General features: G+C 36.0%; 2 protein-coding genes and 1 pseudogene across 9 annotated transcripts in view; 2 read left to right on the forward strand and 1 right to left on the reverse strand.

Annotated features, from left to right (window-relative positions):
• The window catches only part of Chpt1 (choline phosphotransferase 1), a 33,391-nt gene extending 26,086 nt beyond the window's left edge, over positions 1–7,305 (forward strand). For 3 of the 7 annotated variants that reach the window (XM_074084241.1, XM_020169546.2, XM_074084240.1), the window contains 4 exons: positions 1,097–1,255; positions 1,631–1,756; positions 4,385–4,495; positions 7,132–7,305. In XM_074084241.1, the coding sequence (XP_073940342.1) occupies positions 1,097–1,255; positions 1,631–1,756; positions 4,385–4,495; positions 7,132–7,176 (441 nt within the window). In that variant the 3' untranslated portion in view covers positions 7,177–7,305. Of the gene's footprint in view, positions 1–1,096; positions 1,256–1,630; positions 1,757–4,384; positions 4,589–7,131 lie in introns of all 7 variants that reach the window. The other 4 variants (XR_002212782.2, XR_012450957.1, XM_020169547.2 and 1 more) reach the window with 4 other exon arrangements.
• Sycp3 (synaptonemal complex protein 3) lies at positions 7,158–17,274 on the reverse strand. 2 transcript variants are annotated; one of them, XM_020169549.2, is made up of 8 exons: positions 17,104–17,274; positions 16,633–16,699; positions 16,117–16,151; positions 13,534–13,651; positions 12,261–12,360; positions 9,399–9,497; positions 7,340–7,444; positions 7,158–7,211 (listed from the first exon to the last, which is right to left on the reverse strand). In XM_020169549.2, the coding sequence occupies exons 1-8, from the start codon at positions 17,231–17,233 to the stop codon at positions 7,158–7,160; spliced, it is 708 nt and encodes a 235-aa protein (XP_020025138.1). In that variant the 5' UTR covers positions 17,234–17,274. The 2 variants fall into 2 exon arrangements, with proteins under 2 accessions (XP_020025138.1, XP_073940343.1); XM_074084242.1 differs by lacking the exon at positions 7,158–7,211 and having other exon boundaries at positions 7,262–7,444.
• Positions 15,603–17,112, forward strand: LOC141425824 (large ribosomal subunit protein eL33 pseudogene; annotated as a pseudogene).
• Positions 17,275–27,181: the final 9,907 nt, after the last annotated feature.

Raw genomic sequence — 27,181 nt, forward strand, 5'->3', positions numbered from 1 at the left:
TTGTAGAATTGGCAGGATAAGCTTTATTCCAACATCTTCATAAAAATGTTAATTTGATAGTCCTAATACTAACAACCTTTGACGTATTAAAAGTTGATACAGAACAAATCTCATTGTTAGTTTTTAGCTTTTTATTAATTTAAAATGTGCATATACAAAATTTGAATCAAACAATTGTGGTTTGTCATGTCTATACAACCCAGGGTTTCTGTAGAAGTTTGAAAAGTACACACCTAAGGTTTGTACTCGTTTAAGCCATCTCTCTGCTTACCCTACATTATACTCTTCTTTAGGTCTCCAGTATTTTATACAAAACAGATGCTCAGAAAATGTTTTCATTGTCCTCTGTCCCACCTGTTCTCACAGAGCAGGATACAGGGGTATTTTGCAGAAGGACACTTCTTACAAGATGCCCAAGACTGACTAACTCTTGCTGTTCGTAGCCTTCAGATAGCCTTTCCTCCCCCAAAGGCACAGAAAAGCAAAGGTGGTCCATGTAGTAAGTGGACCATTCCACAGAAGTGATCCCCTTTGCTTGAAACCCTAGCTCTTTCCTCCACAGGAGCTGCTTGTTGACCCAAGGGCCTGCTTCCCATGGGCAATGTAAGCATGTGTGGGGCCTGGCTCTGTACACCCAGGAAAAGCCTGCAGACTCCCAGCTTCTGCAATAATTCACCAGGCAAGAAGATACTGATGTACAGAGAATTAAGAAAATGTCCTTTATGTAGAAAAAGTTAAAAGTTCTATATATTATATTAACAGCTCTGTGCAAAAATGGCAGTTGAGAGTCTTAATATATTTAAAACATTTTTTTTTGATCCTCATGATTTCTGATACCGTATTCAAGCAACTTGCAGGTAGCTCCTCACCAGGCAGTTGTGGCAAGCCTTGTCGAAGATGGGATTTGACCACATCCCACAGGGATACTTGCCCCTGGAGTTGCCAAAGCCTGTGATAGAATTCACTGTTAAGAGTTTTTAATTAAGATTAGTAAATTCCTTTTAGTAACACCAAAAAAAATCCAAAAATGTCTGCATTGTAATAAATGCAGTGTTAAAACAGGAGGCTTATAAAAATGTTCTGCTTTGTCTTTTAGGGCACCAGTGTCTTGTCACCTGGACTTCACATAGGACTAATTATTATACTGGCAATAATGATCTATAAAAAGTCAGCAACTAATGTGTTTGAAAAGCATCCTTGTCTTTATACCCTAATGTTTGGGTGTGTCTTTGCTAAAGTTGCACAAAAATTAGTGGTAAGAACTCTTTTATGATTCATGATGTAAATATATACTCAGTTCTCAAACACAAAGCTGGAAACTATTTCATATAATGCGTAAGTTCTCCTTTGTGGTGTCAATCTCACAATATCTAGTTATTCATGTTCCTATTACATTCAGTTCTCTTAATTATTTGTTTGCCTATAATTATCAACTATAACTTGTTGATATCAAGGAACTTAAAACTAGAAATGTTAATAAGCTACCTGAATTTGAGAAAATGTAGATAAGTATTTTCTTATTAAGTATGAAATGAAATGGTCTCTTATCTTAATAAACTCACAATCGTTCTGAAAATAAGATCCAAAACATTTACAAATTTAACAGTGAAATTATTTTACTTTTTTATAGATAGCTCACATGACCAAAAGTGAACTGTATCTTCAAGACACTATCTTTGTTGGGCCAGGTCTTTTATTTTTAGACCAGTATTTTAACAATTTTATAGATGAATATGTTGTTCTATGGATAGCAATGGTAAGTACTTTTATGCTTTTTATTTCTTAACAGATATTAGATCATACTATATTTGAGTCATTACAGTGAGATATCAGTTGCCTCAAAATTTACTTTATATATAGTAAATGTTTCCGAAGTTTAAAATTACTTCTTTTTAGCTGTGAATTATCTTATAATGCATGTAGAAATGGCCAGCAATATGGAGGTCACTTCTAACAACTAGATCCTTGGAGGCACGGCTATGAACTTTAAAATAATAGTAACTTTCTCTCCTCCAAATCAGAAAAAAAGATGTCAAAAACCACTTCACTCTGCCCAAAGGACTTTTCTAACTTTACTTAGTCAAGCTTATTAAAATTATTCCCAGCTTACAGCAGGTAACAAGTCAATTAGATGGGGTTGGTACTAGCAAAGGTGGGCACTTAATACACCAAGAACTGTCCAAATGTTGAGGAAACAAGATTCTGAGACCATTTTATGCTAGAAGTAAGTAACCCCAGGTATCTCTGAAGCCTCTGGTGATACTATAATTTGTTTTAATAATGATGACTCAGTCATCAAGCAGAGGATAAATTCTCACTGATTATATCCTGCTTAAGAAAAAGGAATGTAGATATCAATTTCTATTAAAAATGATTACAAGGGCTGGGGATGTAGCTCAGTGGTAGAGTTCTTGCCTAGCATGTCCAAGTCTTGGGTTCAATCCCCAGCACCAAAAAAAAAAAAAAAAAAAGAAAAAGAAAAAAATGATTACAAAATATAGAATACAGTACTTAGACTCTTCAGCCAGCTGAAGAAAAGTCATTACTGGTAACACTTCAATTACAAAATTGAATAAATGGAGCATTAAATTTTTATATTATCAAGATACTTTATGGTTGTTCTTCAGCCATGTCTAATGATGATTTTGGATAGTTTTGCTCTATTTTTCCCTGTCTATTTCTGGACCTCACTGACTCATACCAAACTGTTAGTGATATGAAAACATGCTGATGTGTGCTAAGAAAGAACCCTAAAGTAATCTGGGGGAGGGGCAGTGTTGGGGGGTGAGCTATGTCTCCAGCCCAACCTGTGGTAAATCTTTTGATGATTAAATAACCTCACCTATTGTTAGATGTAGATATTTCAAAAATCTGTTATCTATTCTGAACATGGACTATTGGGGTACATTTGATGATCCTTCGCTGGGTTGTACAGTATTGTATTTTTCCTGGAGTATTAATAATTTATTTTTCATTCATAGTCCATTCAAAAGATGTAATTCTTAATCCTTTCAAGTGGACAATGAAAATTATCAGGCAATATCCTAGAAAGTGTTTGAAAACCAGAATCATTTCCTTTATTTGCTATTTACTACAAGTATTTTTATGGCTCCAGAACAATCCAAATTAAGAAATGGTATGATCATTCAAATTACCTGAAAATTCATGTAAGGTTTCTTTTAGTGAACCTGGATGTGTTTATCAAATAGAATTAACATAATTAAAATGTCAGGTGTTAAAAATTCAAACACCTATTTTGTAATACATAGTTGGCCCGATTTGCACTAATGATGGAGACTGGTGAACTAAGGAAGTCAAATAAAATTTTTCCTTAAAGCACTATGTAGACTGGGCACCAGTGCCTCACGCCTGTAATCCTAGCTACTCAGGAGGCAGAGATCAGGAGGATCGAGGTTTGAAGCCAGCCCAAGCAACTGGTTCATGAGACCCTATCTTGAAAACACTTCACGAAAATAGGGCTGGTGGAGTGGCTCAAATGGTACAGCACCTACCTAGCAAGGATGAGGTCTTGAGTTCAAGCCCCAGTGCTGCCAAAACCAAAAAACACTATGTAGAAGACACACACAGAGCGTAGGCAAAAAAAACCCATCCATGCTCCATGGAATCCCTAGGGAAAAGCTTCATGCTTCAGATAGTAAAAAACCTGACAGAGCTTTTCAAGTTAATGATGGGGAGATTTTTTCCCACGGGTGAGAATGAATTTCCTCTTCAAGGGCATGACTGTGAGGCTCCTTTTTCTTCTGGCCTTCATTTTCTGAATGAAAGCATTTGAATTTTTTACTGGGATTGAACTCAAGGCCTCGCTCTTGCTAGGTGGAGCCACTCCACCAGCCCTGAAGGAAAGCATTTGAGACTAATCCCTCGACAGTCTCTGGAGTCCTTCTTCCTTAATTTTGAATGTAACACAATTTTGTATATGCCTCCCTTAACTATGTTGCCTTTTCCAGACCTTTTATATTCTTATAACCTCAGAGGAATAAAAAAATGTGTTATGGAATGAGTTCATTATAATAAGTGATTATAATACTTTCCTCCTAGGAGGAAATTTATGGTTTCATTGCATAGCAGAAACTTGAGAGAATGTGGAGTCAGAAGACTTGGGTTCTGTTACTTTTGAGCTTTTGTACTAAAATTTAGTTCTTTTACCTCTTTGAGCTTTAGTTTCTATAACTAAAAAAGTCTGTATATTCCAAAAGACTATAATAAGATTCAAATATGAAGTATATGAAAGTATGCTAAAATCTAATATTTTCAGTGAAGATTTAGGTTAAGAATGTTAAGCTGGCACTTAGGAGAGACAGAAAAGTAGCTTCACAAAAGATAGATCATAATCCATTTTACATTTTCTTTTTTGCTTCCAAAGGTCATTTCTTCATTTGATATGATGATATACTTTAGTGCTTTGTGCCTGCAAATTTCAAGACATCTTCATCTAAATATCTTCAAGACTTCAAATCATCAAGCACCTGAACAGGTTCACAAGCATATTGACTGACTAATAGCCCAAGGAAAAGAGGAGAAGCAGTTAGGGGAACCTAAGAGTGAAGGAAATCTCCCTATGCAGGAGGCTAGTATACTATCAAATAAGGTTATATTTAAATAGAAAACACAAATCATACAGATTTCATTATGTCTGCTTCAATAATGAAGCCCGCATGTGTCATCAACATTTTTGATCACAGGCATTATCAGAGTAATTTTGTCTCTAAATTAATTAGAAACAAGACCAAAGACAGAAATTTCAATCCTGAGGATAAGAAGAGTGAACCCCTATAGTTCTAAATAGCATTCTCTTCATGTCTACAAACTACCTATCAGACATTTGTGGTTTTCACTGCCAAAGGATTCATAAAAATTGAAAACATAAAGAACTTTAGCCATGTTGACAGTGACACTTATGTTGCTAAAAATTGAAATGTGAGTTCATATACTACATAAATACATGGCTTGTAATACTGTAACTGAATCAAGTGATATTCTTAGAAATATTTTTCATGCTAGACATTTTTTAAAAGAGATATACTAATTACTATGGTATAAAAGGAAATGCTTTAGTATACCAACTAGAACTTAAAACGGCTACATGAATTTTTAAAATTTGTATTTAGTAAAATGAATCTATTTTACCAGTTCTGAAAAATATATAAATCTTTATATTGAGGGTAACTCGTTCTTTGATAGTCTTAAGTTTTTCATTGCCATGAAAAATAGATATTAAGTGGTCCTTTTATTAAAAAAAAACAGCTAAAACAGTTGACATGTAAGAAAACTTATTTTAAAAATGGCAAAAATATCATCTCTTTAGACTATTAGCCAGTTACTTCAAGTATATATTGACTCATTCAAGATAATAAGGCAATAAAATAAGTATTCAACCACTAAGTACATTAGGTACTGATTCTTACCCTTCTCTTCTCAGTTGAAAATATTTAGATTGTTCTTTATAAATACTAGAACTATCACAAAGATCTTTGTTAATCCAAATCTTCAGACTTCCATCTCACCCCACTTCTGATTTTATATGACAGTTCCATAAGTCAGATACCAAATGATAAAATAATCAGAAAAATAAAAGGAATAATTAATATGTACTTTATTCTAAGCAAAAGCAAGGCATGTTGAAAAAAATAGTGGAAGTTGATATTCCTTAAGAGGAAAAATGCTTATATGAATTAAATACACAGAAAAATCCTGGAGTACTTATTTTTCCTCTGTAAATACTGGCAAGATTTTTCAAATGAAGACCTTTTAATGAATGTGAATAGGACTTAAGATACATACTCCAGGCTGCTGGGAGTATTCCAGGCTGCTGAAATACTGCTTGGGTTTGACCCTCAGCACTACAAAAAAAAAAAAAAAAGTAAACTGTCCTTTTCATGTAAATATTCATTAATGGTAGAAGACTAATTTCTTCCTGTATAAATTATCACAGGAAAAGATAACCCATATAGACTTGTTTTGTAAAACTTGGAAAGCCTTAAAAGTAAGATAAAGATGGGTTGTAGAGGCAAAAATCAGAATTTAAAACATGGAAAAGCAAAAGAAAATTGTTCCTTTCCTTCTAATGGGTATTTCTGTTCTGCATGTTTCAGTGAAAAGCAATTTCAGTTAAAAAAAAATAGTAAGTTTAACTGACTTACATAAACAAATGTTGAAACAAATTTAACATTAAATCAAGTGCTTTATAAGTTATTCTACATAAAAATGTACATTTTAAAAGTCAAGAGGTATAAAAATTAAGTGTGGAAGTGAATATAAATTCAAACTTCCACATATTTACTAAACATTAATACTGAAAAGACATTCTATGTAAATCTTTGAAGATAGAAGTGAAATATTTAACGCATAAGTAATTAGCTCTGTCCATGATATGCTCTTAACCATTACCAAAACTTACAGACCAAGCCCAATTTAAATGATATTTTGATTTCTCTGTGGAAATAGCATTCATCAATGTGTACACTTTTAGTTGTATTAATTATTTTAGCAGTTTAAATTATTACAACACAAACTTAAGTTCTTTTAATAATTAAAATTTTGTAAGTCAATAGAATAGATTTTCTTTTCATTAAAATTGGCAGTGTGATTTAATAAGTATATAGGAAAGGATATACATGTAAAATGTTTTGCAGGGGAGGGGGAGTTCCTAAAAGAACACCAAGCCAGGCATGGTGGCACAAAACCTGTACTCCTAGCTGCTTGGGAGGCTGAGGTGGTAGGATCACATGAGTCCAGGAGTTTGAGACCAGTCTGGGTGACACAGCAAGACTCTGTCTCAAACAACAATAAAAAGTAACAATAAAGGTGTACTTTGCACCTTTGCTTGTGAGACTGATAGAGATATACTGAAGTCAGAACCTAAATTTAAATCTTTATTGATAAAAGTTAATAGACAGTGTTAGAAAAAAAGTCACTATTACAATTAAAGATCTGAAAGCTTGAAACATATGATTTAGGAATAGCTGCTACTCATATAACTGTATTTTTTATTTGAAAATTAACCAGAGGCCCTAATGATTAAAAATGTTGTAACTTATACTAGAATTTCTAAAATACCATAAAGACTTACATGCCTCTTAGCTAATGTTATAATTATATCACATTACTTAGGTTCAAGTTCTTTCTTCAAAGAGTCATCAGAATAATATGGATTGAAGAGACTTTCGAACGCTTGCCATCTCTTGCTGCTGCTGTTTCATGAAAGGAGATATTAAACATTTGTTAAATTTTTAGTTAAGTGTTATACATATTTCATCAAATAAAGTATTTCAGTGCTTACATTAACCCTTATCTTTTCAATTGAATCATAATAACTTACAGTTTCCATCATGATTTTTTTTTGCAACATAGCCATTTCTTTTTTAAGTTCAGTTTGTGTACCACTAAGTAGAGTACCATTATTCTTCTCCAAGTCCTCCAAACCCTAAAAAACAAAAGCCTAGTTCAGTTATAAACCATAGCTTTTCATCAAAGGTTCTACACTTACAAAATTAATTTTTAAAAGTACTACTTTTTAATATTCAAATAGTACTCATTACTCCAAATTAAAAAATATTCTAATACATGAAAACCAAAATTCCTACTATAAAAAATAAAATGTATCATACATAAATCAAGTACTTTGCTCAAAACTTTGCTCAAAACAATGGTTAATGAACTATTAAGATCAAGATGTAGGGAAAAAGCAGGGTGTGGTATTACTATTCTGGAGATTCAGACAGAAGAATGTTGTTTGATTCCAGCCTGGGCAACATAGCAAGACCCATCTTGAAATAAAGGGTAAGGTAAACAATGGAGGAATTAAAAAGACTACAAGGCCCTATCAGTAAATATCATAATTTTGAAAATTTCTAGTGTTTCTCAAACATGAGGTTATAATCCACTTATTATGACTAACAGTTATAATAAGTGACATGGAATTCACTAAAAGGAATAAAATTATCTGGATATGACTTCACCAACTTATGAAAAATAAAAATTACATTTTAGGGGGTTTTATTGTCGTTTGGGAAAGCCTATCTTACTGTGGAGCCCAGGCTGGCCTCAAATTCACCATCCTCCTGCCTCAGCCTCTCCAGTGCTACAGATGTGTACTACCATGCCTGGCTAAAAAAAGTTACATTTTAATTCTTTTAACATTCATTTAACAAATAGTTACCCTACTTCCTACTGTGTAAAATGTACTTTTGTGAAAAGTGCTATGGAGAAATTTAAAATCAATATATGACTGCTCCCTTTTTCCATTGAAAAATAACACAAAAACTTTGTAACAGGAACGGAAATGCAGCTTACTGTAGCTACATAGTAGAAAATCGGGATTAATTCCAGTTTAGTTGGCAAAAGAATAATATTTCACTAAGGAAAAAGGAATTAAAAGTATTCTAGGGAAAGACTATAAGCAAAAACATGGAAGTACACAGTGAGTAGGTTCACAGAAAAGCAATTATGTAAAAGGATGGGAGTAATGGTCAAATGTAGTAAATGAGGCTTAAAGAGAGTTCATGTATGGGGGATCTCAACTACCTAAGAATTTAGAATAGGAAGGTACTGATAGGTTTTCAGGAAAAAAGACGTTAAAAGATAACCTGTCAGATTTATGAAGGATGGATAGAGAACACAGTTTTAGTAGTACAAACAAAGAATGATGGGGACCCTAAACTAGGGTAATAACAATAGGAACTAAAAGAAAAAATTGTTGATTCTAGTAGTAACTGAATGTGAAAGATAAACGAGATGGAGGAGCCAACAGTTAGACTAAACTTCCTATTAAGTGGTAACATTTAGTGATAACATTTAGAAGAAATCTTTTCTAGTACTTTATCAAACTTCCGTATCAATTAACAAATTGTTGCCAGGGAACATTGAAGCAAGTGACAAGTTCTCTACTTGGAAACACTTTCCTCAACTATTATGTTCTGGACTACCTCTTAAGATTATAAATTGGCATATAAAGATATTTTTGATCCCTACAATAAATCTAAAAAGAAATATGCCATAAAATTGTTATATAACACACTTGAAAACAAGAAATATTCAATAATTTCAATTGGGTACTTTAACAAACACGAGGGATACAAATACAAGACCACACAGAAATGATTTTCAGTTAGAGAGCAATGACTTAAGTGCTAATAAAGTATGGATTTGATGCACAATAAGTACATTTCTAGGTGAAATTCCCAATTTATCATTTTCTGTCTTGAATAATCTCCACAAAACCATTACAATTCTAAAGATATATTTACCACTTAGGCCAGAAACAATGAATTAAAATGCAAAGCAGTTAAAGTTTAAAATGTATAAGCAAAATTTTTTTTCATAAACTTGACAAAAATTATGTTTTATATGAATGTATTATGTTGCCATGTACAACATACCTTTACAAGCTGCTCATATAACTGTCTAATTGTTTTCAGTCTCTGATTCTGAGCAACTCTAGTTTGCTGAAAAACCTTTTGGTGTTGTCGAAACACATTCTACAAATACAAAAGAAAAATAACAAACTGTGTAATTTTTGTTTATTGATTGATTGATTGCAGTGCAAGGATCAAACCCAGGGCTCTAGGGCTCCATGCATGCTCAGCAAACTTACCTCTGAGCTACATCCCCAGCCCTAAAAACTTAGCAAAACTTAAATTCTATATTAAATTTGAATGGAATAGTTTTCAAATTAATACATTTGATATTTTATTTTAAAAAGTATTATGACCAAGTTTAGATAATTTGTGTTTACCATTAACATATAATATAATAATTCTACTAGTCACTGAGTAGAAAATCTTTCTTTTTTTTTTTTCATTTTTGGAGACAGGGTCTCACTATGTTGTATAAGCTGACCAGGAACTCATGATCCTCCTGCCTCAGCCTCCGAGTAGCCAGGATAACAGGCATGGTCTACCATGCCTGACTGAATAGGAAATCTTAATTTTCAAACCATTTTTATTTTGTAATTTCAATGTCCACATAGATGGTAATCCAGACTGAATAGTTAATCTTAATGCTCAAGACATGTTTTATTCATAATTTCAACCTCCACATAGAAGGTGCTCCAATTGTGGTGGTCTTTCAGTTCTTTATCCTATTTTCCACCAACAATTTTGTCCTCCACCCTACTTTATCCATTCATTTTAGATTTTGCTATTATTAACCATGTAACAGCTCTATAGCACTGATAATGGCAAACATATATTAAGTATCAGATACTATTCTGAACCCGTTTAAGTGGATTTATTGTCTCTGAACTCATTTAATCCCCCAGCAACTATATGAGATAGTTACTCACTAGTCATTTTTAAAGATAAGGAAACTGAGGCATAAAGGTAAATTATTTGTCCATGGTCCCCAATAGTGTGTTTCCAGTCTAGACTCTAACCATTACACATACTGTTTTTCTCCATATATCTGTTTTCAACTACAACCTCCTTACTATTCTAGCTTACTCCCTCCTTTAGTACTATAGCTCAGTAATCTAGAAGAATGAAAAATCCATTCATCCTGCCTACTTTTCACTGTCATCCCTCTGTTGTCCTTACCTTCCTCTTAAATTTTATAGCTGATCATTATATTACTCTTTTGCATATATACCTTGTCCCCTGTCACACTCTTTCCTATTTACTTGGCTGAATCCCAATCCTGAAAAGTTCAACTCCCTAGCCACTACTCTACCTAGTATTATCATTTTCACCATTTGATAACCTTATTTCACTAAATAAATAGAAGCAATACAAAGAGAACTTTCAGTTTCCCATCACTATAAACCTACCACCAATCTCCAACTATTATATGTTCATGTACTGTACCTTCTCTCCCATTTCCAAAGATGCAGTATACTTCCTTACAAAGCCCAACTTCTTCACATGCCCCATCCATTCTCAAGAATTTAACAACTATCTCCCTCTTTATTTTTAATTTGTTCTTTTAGATTATTCGTATCAGCGCTAAACCTGATACTTCTCACACCATCCACCACATTCTTTCTTTCTTATTCTGTTTTGTATTCATTCTAATCAGAGTTTTGTACTCATTTTTCCACCAAAATCATTGATTCAGTACACACTGACTTCCACATGGCCAAATCCACCTTATTTAGCGTAAAAGCAACATACAACACAGTCCTCTTTCCTTCTTAAAAGGCTTTCTTCACTTTATGAATTTACTTTCTAACTATTAGTTGACTCAGCCTAGTAGTTCCTCCTTACTTCCTAGAAGTCTAAATATTGAAGTACTCTAGGTATTGGTCCTTAAACTTCTCAATTACATTAACAGTCACCCTCATGGTGATCTCATCTGTCTTCATGGCTTAAAAATTGCCTTTAAAATCAGAATTCCCAATTTTGTATCTTCAGCCAGTATCTCTCTCCTGAACTCCAGCCTTATACCAGTGGCCTACTCAACTTCTATGTATGTTTCATGTGCATCTTAAATTTAACATTTCTATCACTCAGCTCATCAACCTGAAAATTGTTTGATATGACCAGTACCTTGGTTCTTAAATATAAATGTTTGATAATTATGAACAACATGTAAGTGGAGTTGCCTCCATCTCATATAGGAATGGGCAGGTAACACAAGTCTGGTCATTAAGAATAAACTATGTTCTGAACTGGGGCTATATGTCCATGATAGTATACTTGCTTACACAAGGCCCTAGGTTCAATCCCCAGTACTTCAAAGAAAAAAAAGAAGAGTAAACCACGTTCTGACTATAGTGATTAGTTCAGGCATGAGCAAATGATCCAAACCAGATCAGTCATATACCTCCAGAGGAAAATTTCTGCCAGAGTTATTGAGAAACATTGTCTCAGCCTGCTGCAGTTACTAAATTTGTAGTGAGTGGAGGATTTTATAACTAACTTACTACACTGAGTGAACCCATTAAAAACTAGCACACCACTGCCCAGATGACACTACATAAACATCCCTTTCTTATCCCCATTCAGCTATACCTAAAGCTAAACTACCTCTGATTTCTTTTATATAAACCAGCAGGACTTTTGTCCCTTGACAAGTTTCTGTCACTTGAAACTTCAAGAATCTCAGCCAGCATAAGAGGCAAAGACCTGAGTATGGTAGGTGCATATACTTCTGTGGTTTACAATTGAGCAGGACTAAAACAAATGGTCAGCAAAGGGTAACAGAACCTGGCTCAGTTGCATGAGCCCAATACAATGCTAGGCTCTGTATTCCTACTTGAAACTTGGTCGTAATAGATTAATTATAAAGCTAAATGTGATACGAACAGATAGTTTTTCTTCTTGTTCTTCAACTTTCTTCATGTCTATTTCCCACTGCTGAAACAAAGTCAGAAACTGTTGAGAGTATTCTTTGTTAAGCTTCTGCCTGTAAAACATAATAATGAATACTCTGTCACATTTCATACCAATATGAAAAAATAAAATATTCAAAACAAAATTGAGGTCAGGCATTGGTGACTCATGTCTGTAATCCTAAGTACTTGGGAGGCTGAGATCAGGACAATTGTGGTTCGAGGCAAGCCCTGGCAAATAGTTTATGATACCCCATCTCCAAAATAACCAGAACAAAATGGACTGGAGGTGTGGCTCAAGCAGTAGAGCACCTGCTTTGCAAGAGTGAAGCCCTGAGTTCAAACACAAGTCTTACCAAATATAAATAAATGAGTTGATGTGTTGTTACACTATAAAAAGGAAGGAAATAACAGCACTTTGAATATTCTGATGGGAAACCAAGAAGTAAAATTAGAAATGCACTAATTCCAGAAGTATTTTTTTTCTTCAATCTAACAGAAAAGTCTTCTTACATGCTTTAGTCTTGAAAACTAAGGAAGTTTTATCATATATATAAATTTTCCATAAAAATTCATTTTATCTCCAGTTTTTCACTTTTGTACTGAATATAAGTTCTGATATGATAAGTAAATTATCTCCAAGTGGAAATATTTCACTTGATTTTTTTCCTGATTTGGCATGGCAGAGATTTAGTACAAAGAAGAGTTAAGTCAGTTAAAATATACAAATCATTTACAATTCAAAATGGATCTTTTTCTACACTGTCAAGCATAGTCAGCTCTCAGATAGTAATTCCTATGACATTTACCTTTTACTGAGCTAGTATATTCTCAGAATGAATATAAATTACTTTATATAATTAAAAACCCTCAATTGTGGTTAGGGGTAGAGTTAGTAGGGGTGATCTAACCAATGTACAATGTAAGGCTATTCAAAATTGTCACAATGAATCCCCCTCTGTACAACAAATACATCCTAATAAAAATGGGGGGAAAAAACTTAAAAAAAGGAAATGATAACAATAAAAGCCTTCAATTGTTACTTAAAAATAACAGATAATAATCAGATATTTCTGATTCTAAGAAATATCTCTCAATTCTATGAAGGCATGATTTTAAAGAAAAATCAAGTCCAACATATTTTTGTTAGAGACTCCAGTAAAAAGAAGATGACAGAACTTTTCATAAGTAATTTGAATTAATATATACTTAGAAATAATACAAAAAAAAAAGACCAACAACCTTACCTGTGCTCTTGTTGTGTTTTCCAAACTTGTTCAATTTTCTGATTGCTAGTTTTGAAAGAAGCCTTGGTATACACTTCTAGTCTTTTTCTTTTGGCAAGAAGAGCCTTGTTAATGTCAGCTATATTGAAAATAAATATTCATTAAAATTTAATGTTAAAGTTTTGTTCCCACATATTCAAGTAAACATCAACATGGGTAAAGTTCGCTCAATGACATCAGAAAGACATTTAAAATTAAATTTCAGAATAGCATCAACACAATGCCCCAAAATTTTCAGACTTTGGAGCACTTAGAATTCTGGATTTTCAGCCTGGGGCACTCAACTGGTAAAATATTCCAAAATCTAAAAACCTGAAATCTGAAACATGTCTGGTCCCAAGCATTTTGTATAAGGCATACTCAATCTTATCCCAATTCTGATTTTCCTAACAATAGATTTTTTTAAAGGAGAGAATTAAAAAAAAAGAGAGATGGAGTCTTTACTCTCATTTCTGTACTGGGGGGAGCAGGAAATGTTTTTCCCTTTTTTCTATTTCTCTCCATTCCTATCCTGTTATGCTGAATTCTTTTCCTAATAAACTTTACCATCTTTACTAAAAAAAAAAAAAAAAAAAAAAAAAAAGAGCTAGTAAGAATGAACAAGGGCGAATGACAGACTTCAGATTCTTCATGAAGAAACACTTTAATAAGGGCTATTTTTTCCTAAATTTATAAAATACTCTCCAATTGAAAGATCACACAAGGCTGAATTATTGCTGAATTATTGTTAGAACTCATTATGTGAAACACCTAAAAGTACTCTTTCAAAAACAGAATCCAAAAAGGATTGTTAAATCAGAGTAAGAAAATTATTTGTAAAAACCACAGCCAATGATACTTTTAAATATACACCTTACTAAAAGAAACAAGACCAGGGCTGGTGTTGTGGCTCAAGTGGTAGAGCACCTGCCTAGCAAGTGTGAGGCCCTGAGTTCAAGCCCCAACACTGCCAAAAAAAGAAAAAAGAAATGAGTCCAAAATAGAGAAAAAAAAAATCTTAGTTTAGTAAATATATAGATAAATTCATTCAAGAACATTTTAAAAATACTTTCATGGAGCTTTTTGTAGGGCATTTCTACTACTAATTATAGCATTTCATAAAAATTTTAATACTTCAAATAATGTGTGCTAAACAGACACCTTTGTTATGGATTTATCATAGTTATCTTTTGGTAACCATTATGAAGCTGTATTGTTACGTAAATATTTTATACTTTCAACATCTATTATAATAAATTTATGAAACATTAGTAAATAGCACTTCACCACCACCAAACAGAGCAATTCTTTCAAAAAGAGATAATTGTATGAATAATCCCCATAGAGGAGCCAAATATAAACTCTTCAAAAAAGAGTACTGACCCCTAACAAAGCTCATATAACTGATACTTAACATACTACTTAAAACTTAAGTTTTTGGATCCAATTATAAATATCTTACTGTCTAGGAAAGTTGTCTTTAAGTTTCAAATACATTATTAATATAAAATAATAATGAATTATTTTAGAGGCTCCAATTTAAACAGTTTTTCCTAGAGAAAGGAACACAGAGTTTTAGAAAATAAATTGACTAATAAATATGTGTGTACATCACTTAGTCTGTGAATATAAAGTAGTGTCAAAACTCTTCTCATCTAGTTTCCTTCTAAAATTCCATTAAACTCACACATCTAAAAGCATCACTCTTCCCGGGTGCTGGTGGCTCACACCTGTAATCCTAGCTACTCAGGAGGCAGCAATCAGGAGGATCATGGTTTGAAGCCACCCTGGGGAAATAGTTTGGAAGGCACTAACTCGAAAAAAATCAATCACAAAAAAGGCTGGCAGAGTGGCTCAGGGTGAAGGCCCAGACGGAGTTCAAACCCCAGTACCGCAAAAATAAATAAATAAATAAATGAAAGCACTACTCTTCACATCATGGAAAAGGTAAGTAAATCTGTGAATCTAAATCACAAAGGCTTTATGCAAAGTCCTATGTATCTAAAAACAAACCATTAAATCAGTCATATATAGTACACTATTAACTCTTTCTGTTATACAAATTACTGTATGGTTTAAAACAATGTTCTTTAAATAAAAATAGCTTCAAAAACATACCTCCACTTCCTCTTTCCGCCATCTTGGAGCCTGTGGAGGGCCTGCTGGGAGCAGGACTTTTAAAAGGCAAGTATGTCTGGAAGGCCATTTTTGCTGACCATAAGTGGGGTGTCCAGAACCAAAGGGAGCACACAGCTCTTCTTAAAACTGAAGGCGTTTATGCCCGAGATGAAACCAAATTCTACTTGGGCAAGAGATGTGCTTATGTGTACAAAGCAAAAAGCAACACAGTGACTCCTGGCGGCAAACCAAACAAAACCAAAGTAATCTGGGGAAAGGTAATCGGTGCCCGGAGCAGTGGCATGGTTCAGGTCAAGTTTCAAAGCAACCTTCCTGCTAAGGCCACTGGACACAGGGTCTGTGTGATGCTGTACCCCTCAAGGATTTAAACTAATGAAAAGTAAATAAAGTCAATCTGTGCTTTTGTATTTAAAAAAAAATACATACCTCCAAAGTTTTCCAGCATATTTTGTACTTCACCACTGTGAAGAAAATACATTTAAAAAAAATTAAGGCTGGGGGGTGTAGCTTGGTGGTAGAGCGTTTGCCCAGCATGCACAAAGTCCTAGGTTCCATTCCCAACACACACACACACACACACACACACACACACACACACACACACGCAACCCAAAAGCACAAGGGCGGGCGTTGGTGGTATAGTGGTCAGCATAGCCGCCTTCAAAAGCACAACAAAAAAATTTTAATTAAAAATTCATAATATATCATTCTTAATTTGATTTCTTTTTTTGGGTTGGTACTGGGGTTTGAACACAGGGCTCCATGCTTATTAGGCAGGCACTCTATAGCTTGAGCCATGCCTCCAGTCCATCATTCTTATTTTGGAAGAAATACATTCCGAGTATTTTTTATACAATACTTGTTAGATAAGACAACCAAAGTAAATTTTTTAAGTACTTTATCTAACAGGCATAAATTATTTTAATTATTTGAGCATGTTACCCCATATCTTCAACCATTCCTGCAGAAGGCCTTTTCTTCCCACGCTTAACAATTATTGGAGTCTTTTCTGTATTGGCAATAAAAAAAGAAAAACATTTTTGAAAATAAGTATGCTATTTTGGTAAGTTTAATGAAATAATATTTTTATTATGGGGTCTTATAGGCATTTTGCCAAAATAAGTTTTTTAAACAGATATACAAATGCAATTATTTTCTCTGAAGGTTCAAAAATTAATCAGGCTATATGACTATTTCATAGGAACAATTTCCTTGGGTAAGGACATGTTGGGAAAAATGACTGCAAAATCCAGAGATGCTATACATATTTCTGTAACTGATACAGGGATGTGAGGACCAAATGAGAAATAACATGAAAACGCTTAACAAACTTTTACTTCGATTTAAATAGAGTAGGTTCAAGATGAGTGAACTGCAGGACATCATCAATATCCTGCATTAGATATTCTGTACCTTGGGAAACTTCCTCCTCTGAACCACTCACACCTTTATCTTTTTTCTCCAAGTCACAGACTTTTAGAAGCTGATCCTCCACGGGTGGTTTCCCAGATTTCCCAGAGTGCTTTTTTCCAGCAGGCCCCATATTTAGACGTTTTCTGACTTAAAAAACAACAAACAAATGTCTTAAACCATATGAATACAAAAGCATCACTTAAATAAACTGATAAAATTTAAAATGCCAATTAAGATATCAAAGTGTTTATTTAACTGAACCACAAGTTAACCGTCACTTGTTTAAGAAAAAGAAAATAATAACGGCATCAACCCTGTCTCCCAAGTGCGTTTGCATGTCAGACCAGAAGACCTGGACTTGAGTCCTACTATCTGCTAGGGTTTTGATAAATTTGAACAAATTTAGTCTATATCTTAGTCTCAAAGTAAAAGTGGTGCTGGCATGCCGGAAATAAGTCCATAGCAATATAAATCGAGACTAAAAAATTCTGCAAGGCTGGGGATGCAGTCCCATGGTAAAGCACGTAGCTGGCATGCAGGAGGTTTGGGTTCCATCCCCAGCACTATTTATAATAGTGTATACAATAAATTTGTCATATAATTATATATTTACATGCTATATACTTATTACTATATTGCACTTATGTTATGACTTATGGTTATATATTTATAATTATGTATTATGACAGCTACAATTATATATTTATAATTATGCATTATATAATAATATTTGTACATATAAAATCTGGACCTCGGAAAACTTGGAGGAAGAACGCAGGAGCCCAGTTTGCTGTCGGGCTGGGGGGGGGGGGAGAGGCAGCGGGGTCACGTGTCCCATGACCCCTCCCACCTGTCCCCATGGCCTCCCGCTTTCCCGTCACAGGCCCAGGTGGCTCCTAGCAAGGGGGTCTGCCTCACTGGTCAAGGACAAAGTCTTCACTGGCTCGGACTCCCGCGCGAGCCAAAGCCCTCCCTCTCCACACCTGAACCAAACCCAATGTCCGACCACGGGTGACCCAGCCCACAATTGCCTTCTTCACCCACCAGGAAAGCGGCCTTCGCCGCCACAGCCTGCACGATGCTTCTGAAGTAACTTGAGATTAGCGTGGGAGGGAAAAAAAAAACAACGTGCTCCGATTGGATGGACGCCACGCGCATGCGTGTTTGTGCGCGCGGGCGACGAGGCTCCGCCCCCCGTGGAGGGAGTGTGGGGCGATTGCATTCCAGAACATTCCTCCAAGGTGCTTTTATGGCAGCGTGTAGCCGCTGCTAGAATTGACGCCTGGTGTGCTTTCCAATTTCTATAATCTTAAAAATCGGAAGCCCGTGTGCAAATTACACTACGTGAGGAGCGCCCCACCTACTTTCCAGCATTCACTCAAACTCCTCAGGAAGTCCTGCCCAACCCATCCTCCCGTCTCCCACTCCCCCCCCACCCCCGCCCCGTTCCATCGCCCTTGTCTGCTCTTCTCTGTTCAGATACCAGTAAATCCTTCACTTCTTCCCATTTCCTCCGTTTTGTTACTAGGTAGAAATGCCCTGGAACAACAGACCTTAGTTTTGTGTGTTTGGATATGGCAAAATAATTGTACCTTAAGTAACGTAGTATTCTGCCAGTCACCTTTTTATTTAAAATCACGGCCCCAAGGGAGTCAAAGTAATGTCAGTAGACACCCCGACTAGGGCCTGTATGAGCAAAGCTATTCTGAATGTTCTCATTTCTTGCATATGTACGAACGTTATTTTTTTTAAATGTTAACGCAAGCATGACTACGAAAACGAAGAATGGACATAATTGAAAAAGATGGACTGCCTCACGAATTCGTGTGTCATCGGGAAAGGGGGCGCGCCTGCGAGCTCGGTGCTGGGGAGGGGCACGTGCCCGAGTCGTCACAAAGTATCTACAAGTCACTGGCGGGACAGTAATGCTAAATTGTTTTCCAATTCTATCCAATCAACGGACTAGTTCCCTCTGTTAAGTGTATTCATTGTCACTTGGTATTGTCAGATTTCATAATTTTGCCATGCTAGTGGCTGTAAAATGGTACTCTAAAAATATCTGTATTTCTTTTATCACAAGATTAAGCTCCTTTACGTGCTTACCATTTGGATGTCTGATTCCTTAAAATAGCAATGTTTTTCAAATGGATATTAATGTTTCTTACTGATTTTTAGGGTTTTATGCTGGGTATTCACCTGTGTCTTTTAAAAGATTTAATCATACCCTGAATCATAAAAATATCCCCCTATAATTTTATGTTTATTTTTGTCTTCACTCCTCTCAAACTAATTTTTGTACCTGGTGTCAATAGGGATCCAATTACTTCTTTTTTCTTCATATGGAAAACATTTATTGAACAGTTCATGCTCTCCCTATAACAGCTGTGTCTTGTCAAGTTTCTGTATATTCTTTTTATGTCAATAAACATTACATTGATGTATGATAATTGTACATATGTATAGGGTACAGTGTGATAACTCAGTACATGTACACCATATGTAATAATCAAATCAAAGTACATTTCCTTATTTTTTTGCAGAACTGGGATTTGAACTCAGGGCTTTGCACTGTGAGGCAGGTGCTCTACCACTCGTGTCTACCTCCAGCCCCCTATATTTTCACAAGTGTACTTCTGCTTCTTTCACTGGGCAATTTCCCTATGTTCTTGTGCCCAAACCACAATTTTCATCACTCTAGCTTTATCAAAGTTTGATACCTAAAATGTCAAGTCTTATACCTTACTTTTTCCTCTAAAATATGTGCATTAATTGGGCTGGGGCTCGCAAAGTAGGTGCTCTGCCGCTTGAGCTGCACCTTCACTCTATTTTGCTCTGGTTATGTTGGAGATGGGGTCTCCAAGAACTGTTTGCCTGACCTTGCCTCAAATAGCGATCCTCCCAATCTCAGCCTCCCAAGTAGCTAGGATTACAGGTGTGGACCACTAGCCCCTGGTTTCATATGCATTTTTTTCCTTTCTTTTTTTTTTTTTAAGGCAGTACTGGGGTTTGAACTCAGGGCCAAACGCTTGCTAGGCAGGTGCTCTAGCACTTGAGCCATCTGACAGCCCTGCTTTGTGTTGGATATTTCCAAGATAGGGTCTCTGGAACTATTTGCCCAGGGCTGGCTTTGAACCTTGATCCTCCTGATCTCTGCCTCCTGAATAGGATTACAGGAGTGAGCCACCAGGGCCTGGCTCCAAGTGCACTCTTGAACTTTCACTTTACAAGTAATTTTAGGGTCAGTTTTCTAAGCTCCTTTTTAAAAAAAACTTGAATTTTTATGAATATCTCTGAATTAAGACCAATTTAGAGAGACCTATTCTTGAACATAGTATCTTTTTTACTTATTCAAAAACCTAGTATATTTTCTATTAATTTAAAGCTTATTTAATGCATTTATTTTTCTCTATTCAGGTTTTGCAGATATTTTATTGGATTTATTTGTAAGTAACATTCTGTTAATATTTTGTTCTAATTGTTGAGATATATAAAAATATAATGGATTTCTGATATTAATCTTATTCTTACATTCAGCAACTTGCTAAATTCTTTTATTACTTATAATAACTTGACTTTGAAGTCTGGGGTTTTCTAATAGTCTTATCTGTGAATAATAACATTTTCGTTTCTTGCTTTCCAATTTTTAAGTTTTTTTTACATTTTCTGATTGTGTTGACCAGATGTTTTAGTGTCAATGAATGGAAACATCAATACTGGGCATTCTTGTTCTATTTTAAAGGATATGCTTCAAATGTTTCTTCTATTAACAATGATGCTGTATGTAGGTTTTTGGTACTTTCCACTTTTAAAATTTACCTTCTGTTCTTACTTTCCTAAGAGACTTTTGTCTTGATTCTTTGGTCTTTTTTGGTTTTAAATCATGAATGAGTGTTACAATTTATTAAGCTCTTTTGCTATAGCTATTGAAATTATATGCTTTTTTCTTTCAGTTTCTTAGTATGAGGAATAAGATTTATGGTTTTCTCTAATGTTAAACCAAGCCTACCTTCCAGTGATAGACCTGAGTTGATCATGATATATTAACTTTTTAAAGCACATTTCTATGTTTGGTTTGTACAGCATTTTGTGTCCATTTTCATGAGAGACTGGTTTGAAATTTTCTGTTATCTTACTGTCCTTATTTAGTTTGGAATTAAAGTGGTGCACATGGCTGGCTCCCTCTTATCCTCCTGGTCTGCTCATGCCAGGGGGCTTTCTATACTCCACTGTTAGATACAGTAACTGCAAAATCTGCATTTTATATTTCTCTCTTTATTCTCCTTCTCCATATGCCTTCCTCCTAGAACTTATCACTTTTTATTGTGGCATGTAAATTGTTTCTTTATTGTCTCTTTCACACACCCTTAGAACATAAACTCAGAAAGGAAAACAGAACTGTGTAGTATAAGGAAGAAATCTAATTTTATCTTTTTTTTTTCAAATGACTGTCTAATTACCTCAGCATCATTTACTACACAGTCCATTTTTGTCCTACTGAGTTAAAATATCATCTTTATAATACACTGGTTTTCCATACAGAATTGATCAATTTCTGTATTTTCTATTGCATTTCATTGGTCTATCTATTCATGTATCAGTACTACCATCTGAGTTATAGATCACACACACACACACACACACACACATATGTAGTGCTGGGAATTGAACCCAGGGCAAGTGCTATATCTCTGAGCTACATCCCCAGTCTTTATTGTGAATATATTTTAATATTTTAATGTCTGCTAGGCCAGTTTGGATAGCTGTTCTTTTTCAGAGTTTTCCTATCTATTTGTACGTCTAAAAATATGATGTTTGGTGTCATCTTGCTAAAAAAAAAAAGCCTTGAAATTTTTATTAGTGATTGCATTAAATTTGTAAATCAGCTTTGGGAAAAATGATGTCTTGATGATGTTGAAATGTTCTAACAAAGAATAAAGGACATCTTTCCACTAGGTAGGTCCAAAATACTTTTTAATCTTAAGAAGCATTTCAGTGCCAGCTGCTGCTGGTGGCTCACACCTGTAACTGAGGTTTGAAGCCAGCCTGGGTAAATAGTTTGTGAGACCCTATCCCAAAAAACCCCATCAGAACAAAAGGGCCCTGAGCTCAAGCCCCAGTTCTGCAAAAAAAAAAAAAAAATTTTTTTTGAATGCTCTTGTTTGCTTCTAAATATTTTGGCAGTTTTAGTTTTCATTTATTTACTTTTTATTCAATGGTACTAGGGTTTGAATCAGAGTGTCACATTGGCTAGTCGAGTGCTCTATGACTGGAGCCATACCACCTGCCCTTTTCCCTTTAGTTATCTTTCAGACAAGTCTCTTGCTTTGTGCCTAGGCCTGCCTGGACCACAATGCCTTCCACATAGCTGAGACAACAGGTGCATACTGTTACTCCTGGTTTATTGATTGAGGTGGGGGTCTCACTTTTTGTTCAGGCTGGCCTCAAACTGTGATCTTCCTGATCCAAGCCTCAGGTGGTATTACAGGCATGGTGGTTTTACAACTTTGGCAAGCAGAGGTTAATTGTTATCCACATTGACAGTAGTGCTAACGACAGTGGTAACCAGTATATAGGTAACCAAAGTATATATACAGTTTGTTAGGGGAACTTCATCCTCATTGTTTTTGGACAACTGTTACACAGTACAGTCTGGCTCAAACTGTTTGGTTGAGCCTGGAATCAGTGTGTACATCTGGAGTCCCCATGTCCTTCATGGCAAATTTCTGGATCTCTAGAGTTCCGGAGGGGCCATGCTTTGTGAAGCCCAATCTATGGATTTTCTTGTATTGATGGTTTATTCTTGGGTCACCACCTCATTGGTGGCAGGTGGTCAAGCTGGAAAGGAAGAATGGGAAGTCTTGTGGAAAGAGGAAAAGCTACAGTCATCTTTCCCTAAACATTTTATCTTTCTTGTTGATGAAAATCTCCAATACATTAAATAATAGTGGAGGTGATGGGCATCTTTGACTCAGAGAGAGGAGCAGAGATGGACAGAGATGAGAAATTCCTGGAATGGTGTCTGCAGTGCCCCTCCTTTTTTCCACCTAAGAAGTCTGAGCTAGATCTTTTCCTTGCTATCCAAGCATATCTCAGTGGCTAAAAATGAATTTTGTAGCCTTGGGTAGAAAAACTGACTGTCACTTAATAGTGAGACTGTAGGCAAGGCAGCAAAACCGAGTGAAGTCGATACCTCACAGATGATGGGATAAGAATGTGACAGGGATGAGACTGTGCACATTCACCATTTAGAACCACATAGAATGTGCTCAATGCAACGTAGCTGTAATTGGGCAAAGGGAAAGGATGCAATTAGATTAACAAGAATTCTTTTAACCACCAAGGCTCTATGTTCCCATCTCTGCAGAGTCTGGGATTTATTTATTTAGAGATAGGCTCTCTATCTCTCAAGCTTGTGATCCTCCTGCCTTACCCTGAGATTAGAGGCATGTACTACCATGCCCAGCTGGGATTTACTTTAAAATATGCCAGCAAAGAAAAATTAATCTTGATAACCATTGGACAGATGGGGAATTCATTGTGCCAGTCTCTCACTTCTTAAATTTTCATATATTTTTTTAAAAGAAGGCCTAGTCAATACTCAGCAAAAAGAGCAATGCTGGAGGTATCACAATACCTTACTTCAAACTATATTACAAAGCCATAGCAATAAAGACAGCATGGTACTGGCACAAAAACAGATATGAAGACCAGTGAAACAGAATAGAGGACACAGATATGAATCCACACAGTGATGCACACCTTATTTTTGACAAAGGTGCCAAAAACATACGATGTAGGATAGCCTGTAACAAATGTTGCTGGGAAAAGTGGATATCTGCCTGCAGAAAACTGAAACTAGATCCATGTCTATCACCCTGTACTAGTATCAACTCAAAATGGATTAAGGACCTTAACATCAGACCCAAACTCTGAAGTTAGTACAGGAAGGAGCACGGAATACTCTGGAAGCAGTAGGTATAGACAAGGACTTCCTCAGTAGAACTCCAGCAGCTCAGCAACTAAGAGAAAGGATGGACAAATGGGACTACATGAAATTAAAAAGCTTCTGCACAACAACAACAAAAAAATGGTCTCTAAACTGAAGAGACCACCCACAGAGTGGGAGAAAATACTTGCTGGGTATACATCAGATGAAGGACTGATAACCAGAATATACGGAGAGCTCAAAAAACTAAAAACTCCCCCAAAATCAATGAACTAATAAAGAAATGGGCAACTGAACTAAATAGAACTTTTTCAAAGGAAGAAACCCAAATGGCCAAAAAACACATGAAAAAATGCTCACCATCCCTGGCCATAAAGGAAATGCAAATCAAAACCACACTTAAGATTCCACCTCACTCCTGCTATAATAGCTTTCATCAAAAACACCACCACCACCAAATGTTGGCAAGGATGTGGGGAAAAAGGAACACTCGTACACTGCTGGTGGTAATGTAAGCTAGTACAATCACTTTGGAAAACAATATGGAGGCTTCTTAAAAAACTAAACATAGATCTGCCATATGATCCAGCAATCCCACTCCTAGGGATCTACCCAAAGGCATGCGACTCAGGTTATTCCATAGGCACCTGCATACCCATGTTTATTGCAGTGCTATTCACAATAGCCAAGTTATGGAAGCAGCCAAGATGCCCCACCACTGACGAATGGATTAAGAAAACATGGTATTTATACACAATGGAATTTTACTCAGCCATGAAGAAAAATGAAATCTTGTCATTCACAAATTAATGGATAGAACTGGAGAACATCATCTTAAGTGAGGTTAGCCAGGCTCAGAAGGCCAAAAACTGTATGTTCTTCCTCATATGCGGACTTTAGACCTAAAACAAATACAGTAATATTATTGGACATGGGTCACATGCTAAGGGGAGAACACATACAGGAGGAATAGGGAAAGGTAGGAAACCCAAAACTTCAAAGTGTTTGATGTGCCCACTGTACAGGAGCTAATATAGTAATCTTAAACTGACAGAGGTCACTATGGGAAGGTGACCAGGAAGTAGTGAAGAGGTCTGGTAGAGATGAGTCAATTTGGGTTGTAATACACAAGTGCAGGGAAGCAATGCTAAGAGTATCTCTGTATGGCTATCCTTATCTCAAAGTAGCAAAAAACTCTTTCTTTCTCATTATCACTTATGTTTTCTCAACAAAATTGGAGAAGAGGGCAGAACAGGTTCTGCCTGGAAGCAAGGAGGGGAGAGAGGGAAGGGGCAGGAAGCAGGGGGAAGGGGGGAGAGATGGCCTAAACAATGTATGCACATATGAATAAATGAATTAAAAAAAAATAAAGGCCTAGTGAGGAGTAGCTCTTTGGTAAAGCACATGCCTAGCTAGCATAAGGCCCTGAGTTCAAACTCCAGTACCACCAAAAAAGAAAAAAATGTCTGAAGAAGGCCTAGTGAAATTATGTAGTTTTTCTTTTGACTGCTGTTGAGGGGGTGAGAGGCACTGATTTCCAAGTATTGGCTGACCTTGCATTCCTGGAGTGGACGCAGCTTGGCCATAAACAATGTAATGGCATTTAGTTTGGGTTTCTTGCAAGGTAAAGTGCAGTGTGGCGTGTTCCTTCCTATGATATCTGAGGCAGGCCTTGGAGCGGGGCTTGTGCTGACCTTGGGAATGAGGAAGTTCCTTTTTTCTGTTTTTGAAGGAATTTGTGTGAGGTTGGTGTGTTTTCTTAAATGTTTTGACCTGAATCATGATTACACTTTACTTTTAAATCTGTGATCTGTTAATCACAATTTGCATTTTCTGATATATGTAGACATAATTTTAAAAATGAACATTCTGTGTGCAATGGTGGGATTGAATCCAGGGCTTCATACGTGTTAGACAAGCACTCTACCATTGAGCTAAACCTATAGTATCTAAAAACAAACACTTTTGTACAAATAAAGTGGGGGGGAGGGGCTTTTTTTTAGTTACAAAATGTGTTGCTTTCTTACCTAAGAGCAAAATCATCCTCTCACCTTAATGACTGAGCTAATCTAGATAAAATTCCCTTAACACAAGCTTTCACCACCACCATGATCATCATGGACATTTACCACAGGACTAATTGCCAGGCACTGGCCGCATTGTGGGTGTCCTTTCATCATTACCATAAACCTACAAGGTAACTCCTGGTAGAGCTCCCACATTTCAGAAGAGAAAACTGAAATCTAGCAAGCTACATCCAGGGGCTAGGAACTGAGGCCCGTTGTTTGACTGCAGACTGTGATACAGCACATACACCACTACCATGTGGAGATAGCACAACCTGGCAGGAAAAAGACAATCTGGGTTCTAACCCCACTTCTGCCCCACTAGCTGTGAGACACTGAGCAAGTCATGTCACTCTTCTGGCACTGACGTCCTTGCTGTCTGGCCTGGTCTACAATGTCATTTTGAAACCCTACCTGCAGGCCTGGGTTTTGGAGGCACCATGCTGGGGGTCAGGCAGCAGGAGCAGCTTTTCTTCCTGTGTAGCAGAGAATACTATGGTTTGACTGTTTTTGTCCTGTCCAAAAATCATGTTGAAAATCAACAATGTAACCGTATTTAGCGATGGAGCCTTTCAAGGAGTCATTAATTCATTATGAGGGTACAACCCTCATGAAAGAGACTAACTGCTTGTAAAAAGGCTTGATGGAGGGAGTTCGTCCCTTCCTTTATGCCATGTGTGGACACGGTGTTCTTCTCCTCTGGAGGAAACAGTATTTTGGAGGTGCCATCTTAGAAGCACCAGATAACTGAACCTGCTAGTTCTCCATCCCCAGAATTACGAGGAAATCTGTTCTTCATAAATTACCCAGACTCACATACTTTTGTTACAAATGGACTAAGACATGTACATAAATTAATGGTTCTGAGGTTTTGAATGTTCTGAAGGCTAATGACCACTTATTTCTTCAGTTTCCTTTGTCTTAATGATTCTACTGAGTCAACAGATGAATGATTCTATGAGTATTGTATGATTCCACCATCCATCCCATTATCCAACTCCTAGTTGGGCGTAGACTAAATTCATCTAACTGCAGAATTCTCCATTACACTCAAGTGTTCATTCTC

This window comes from Castor canadensis, chromosome 8 (genome assembly GCF_047511655.1).
Source record: "Castor canadensis chromosome 8, mCasCan1.hap1v2, whole genome shotgun sequence".
Classification (NCBI taxonomy): Eukaryota; Metazoa; Chordata; class Mammalia; order Rodentia; family Castoridae; genus Castor; species Castor canadensis.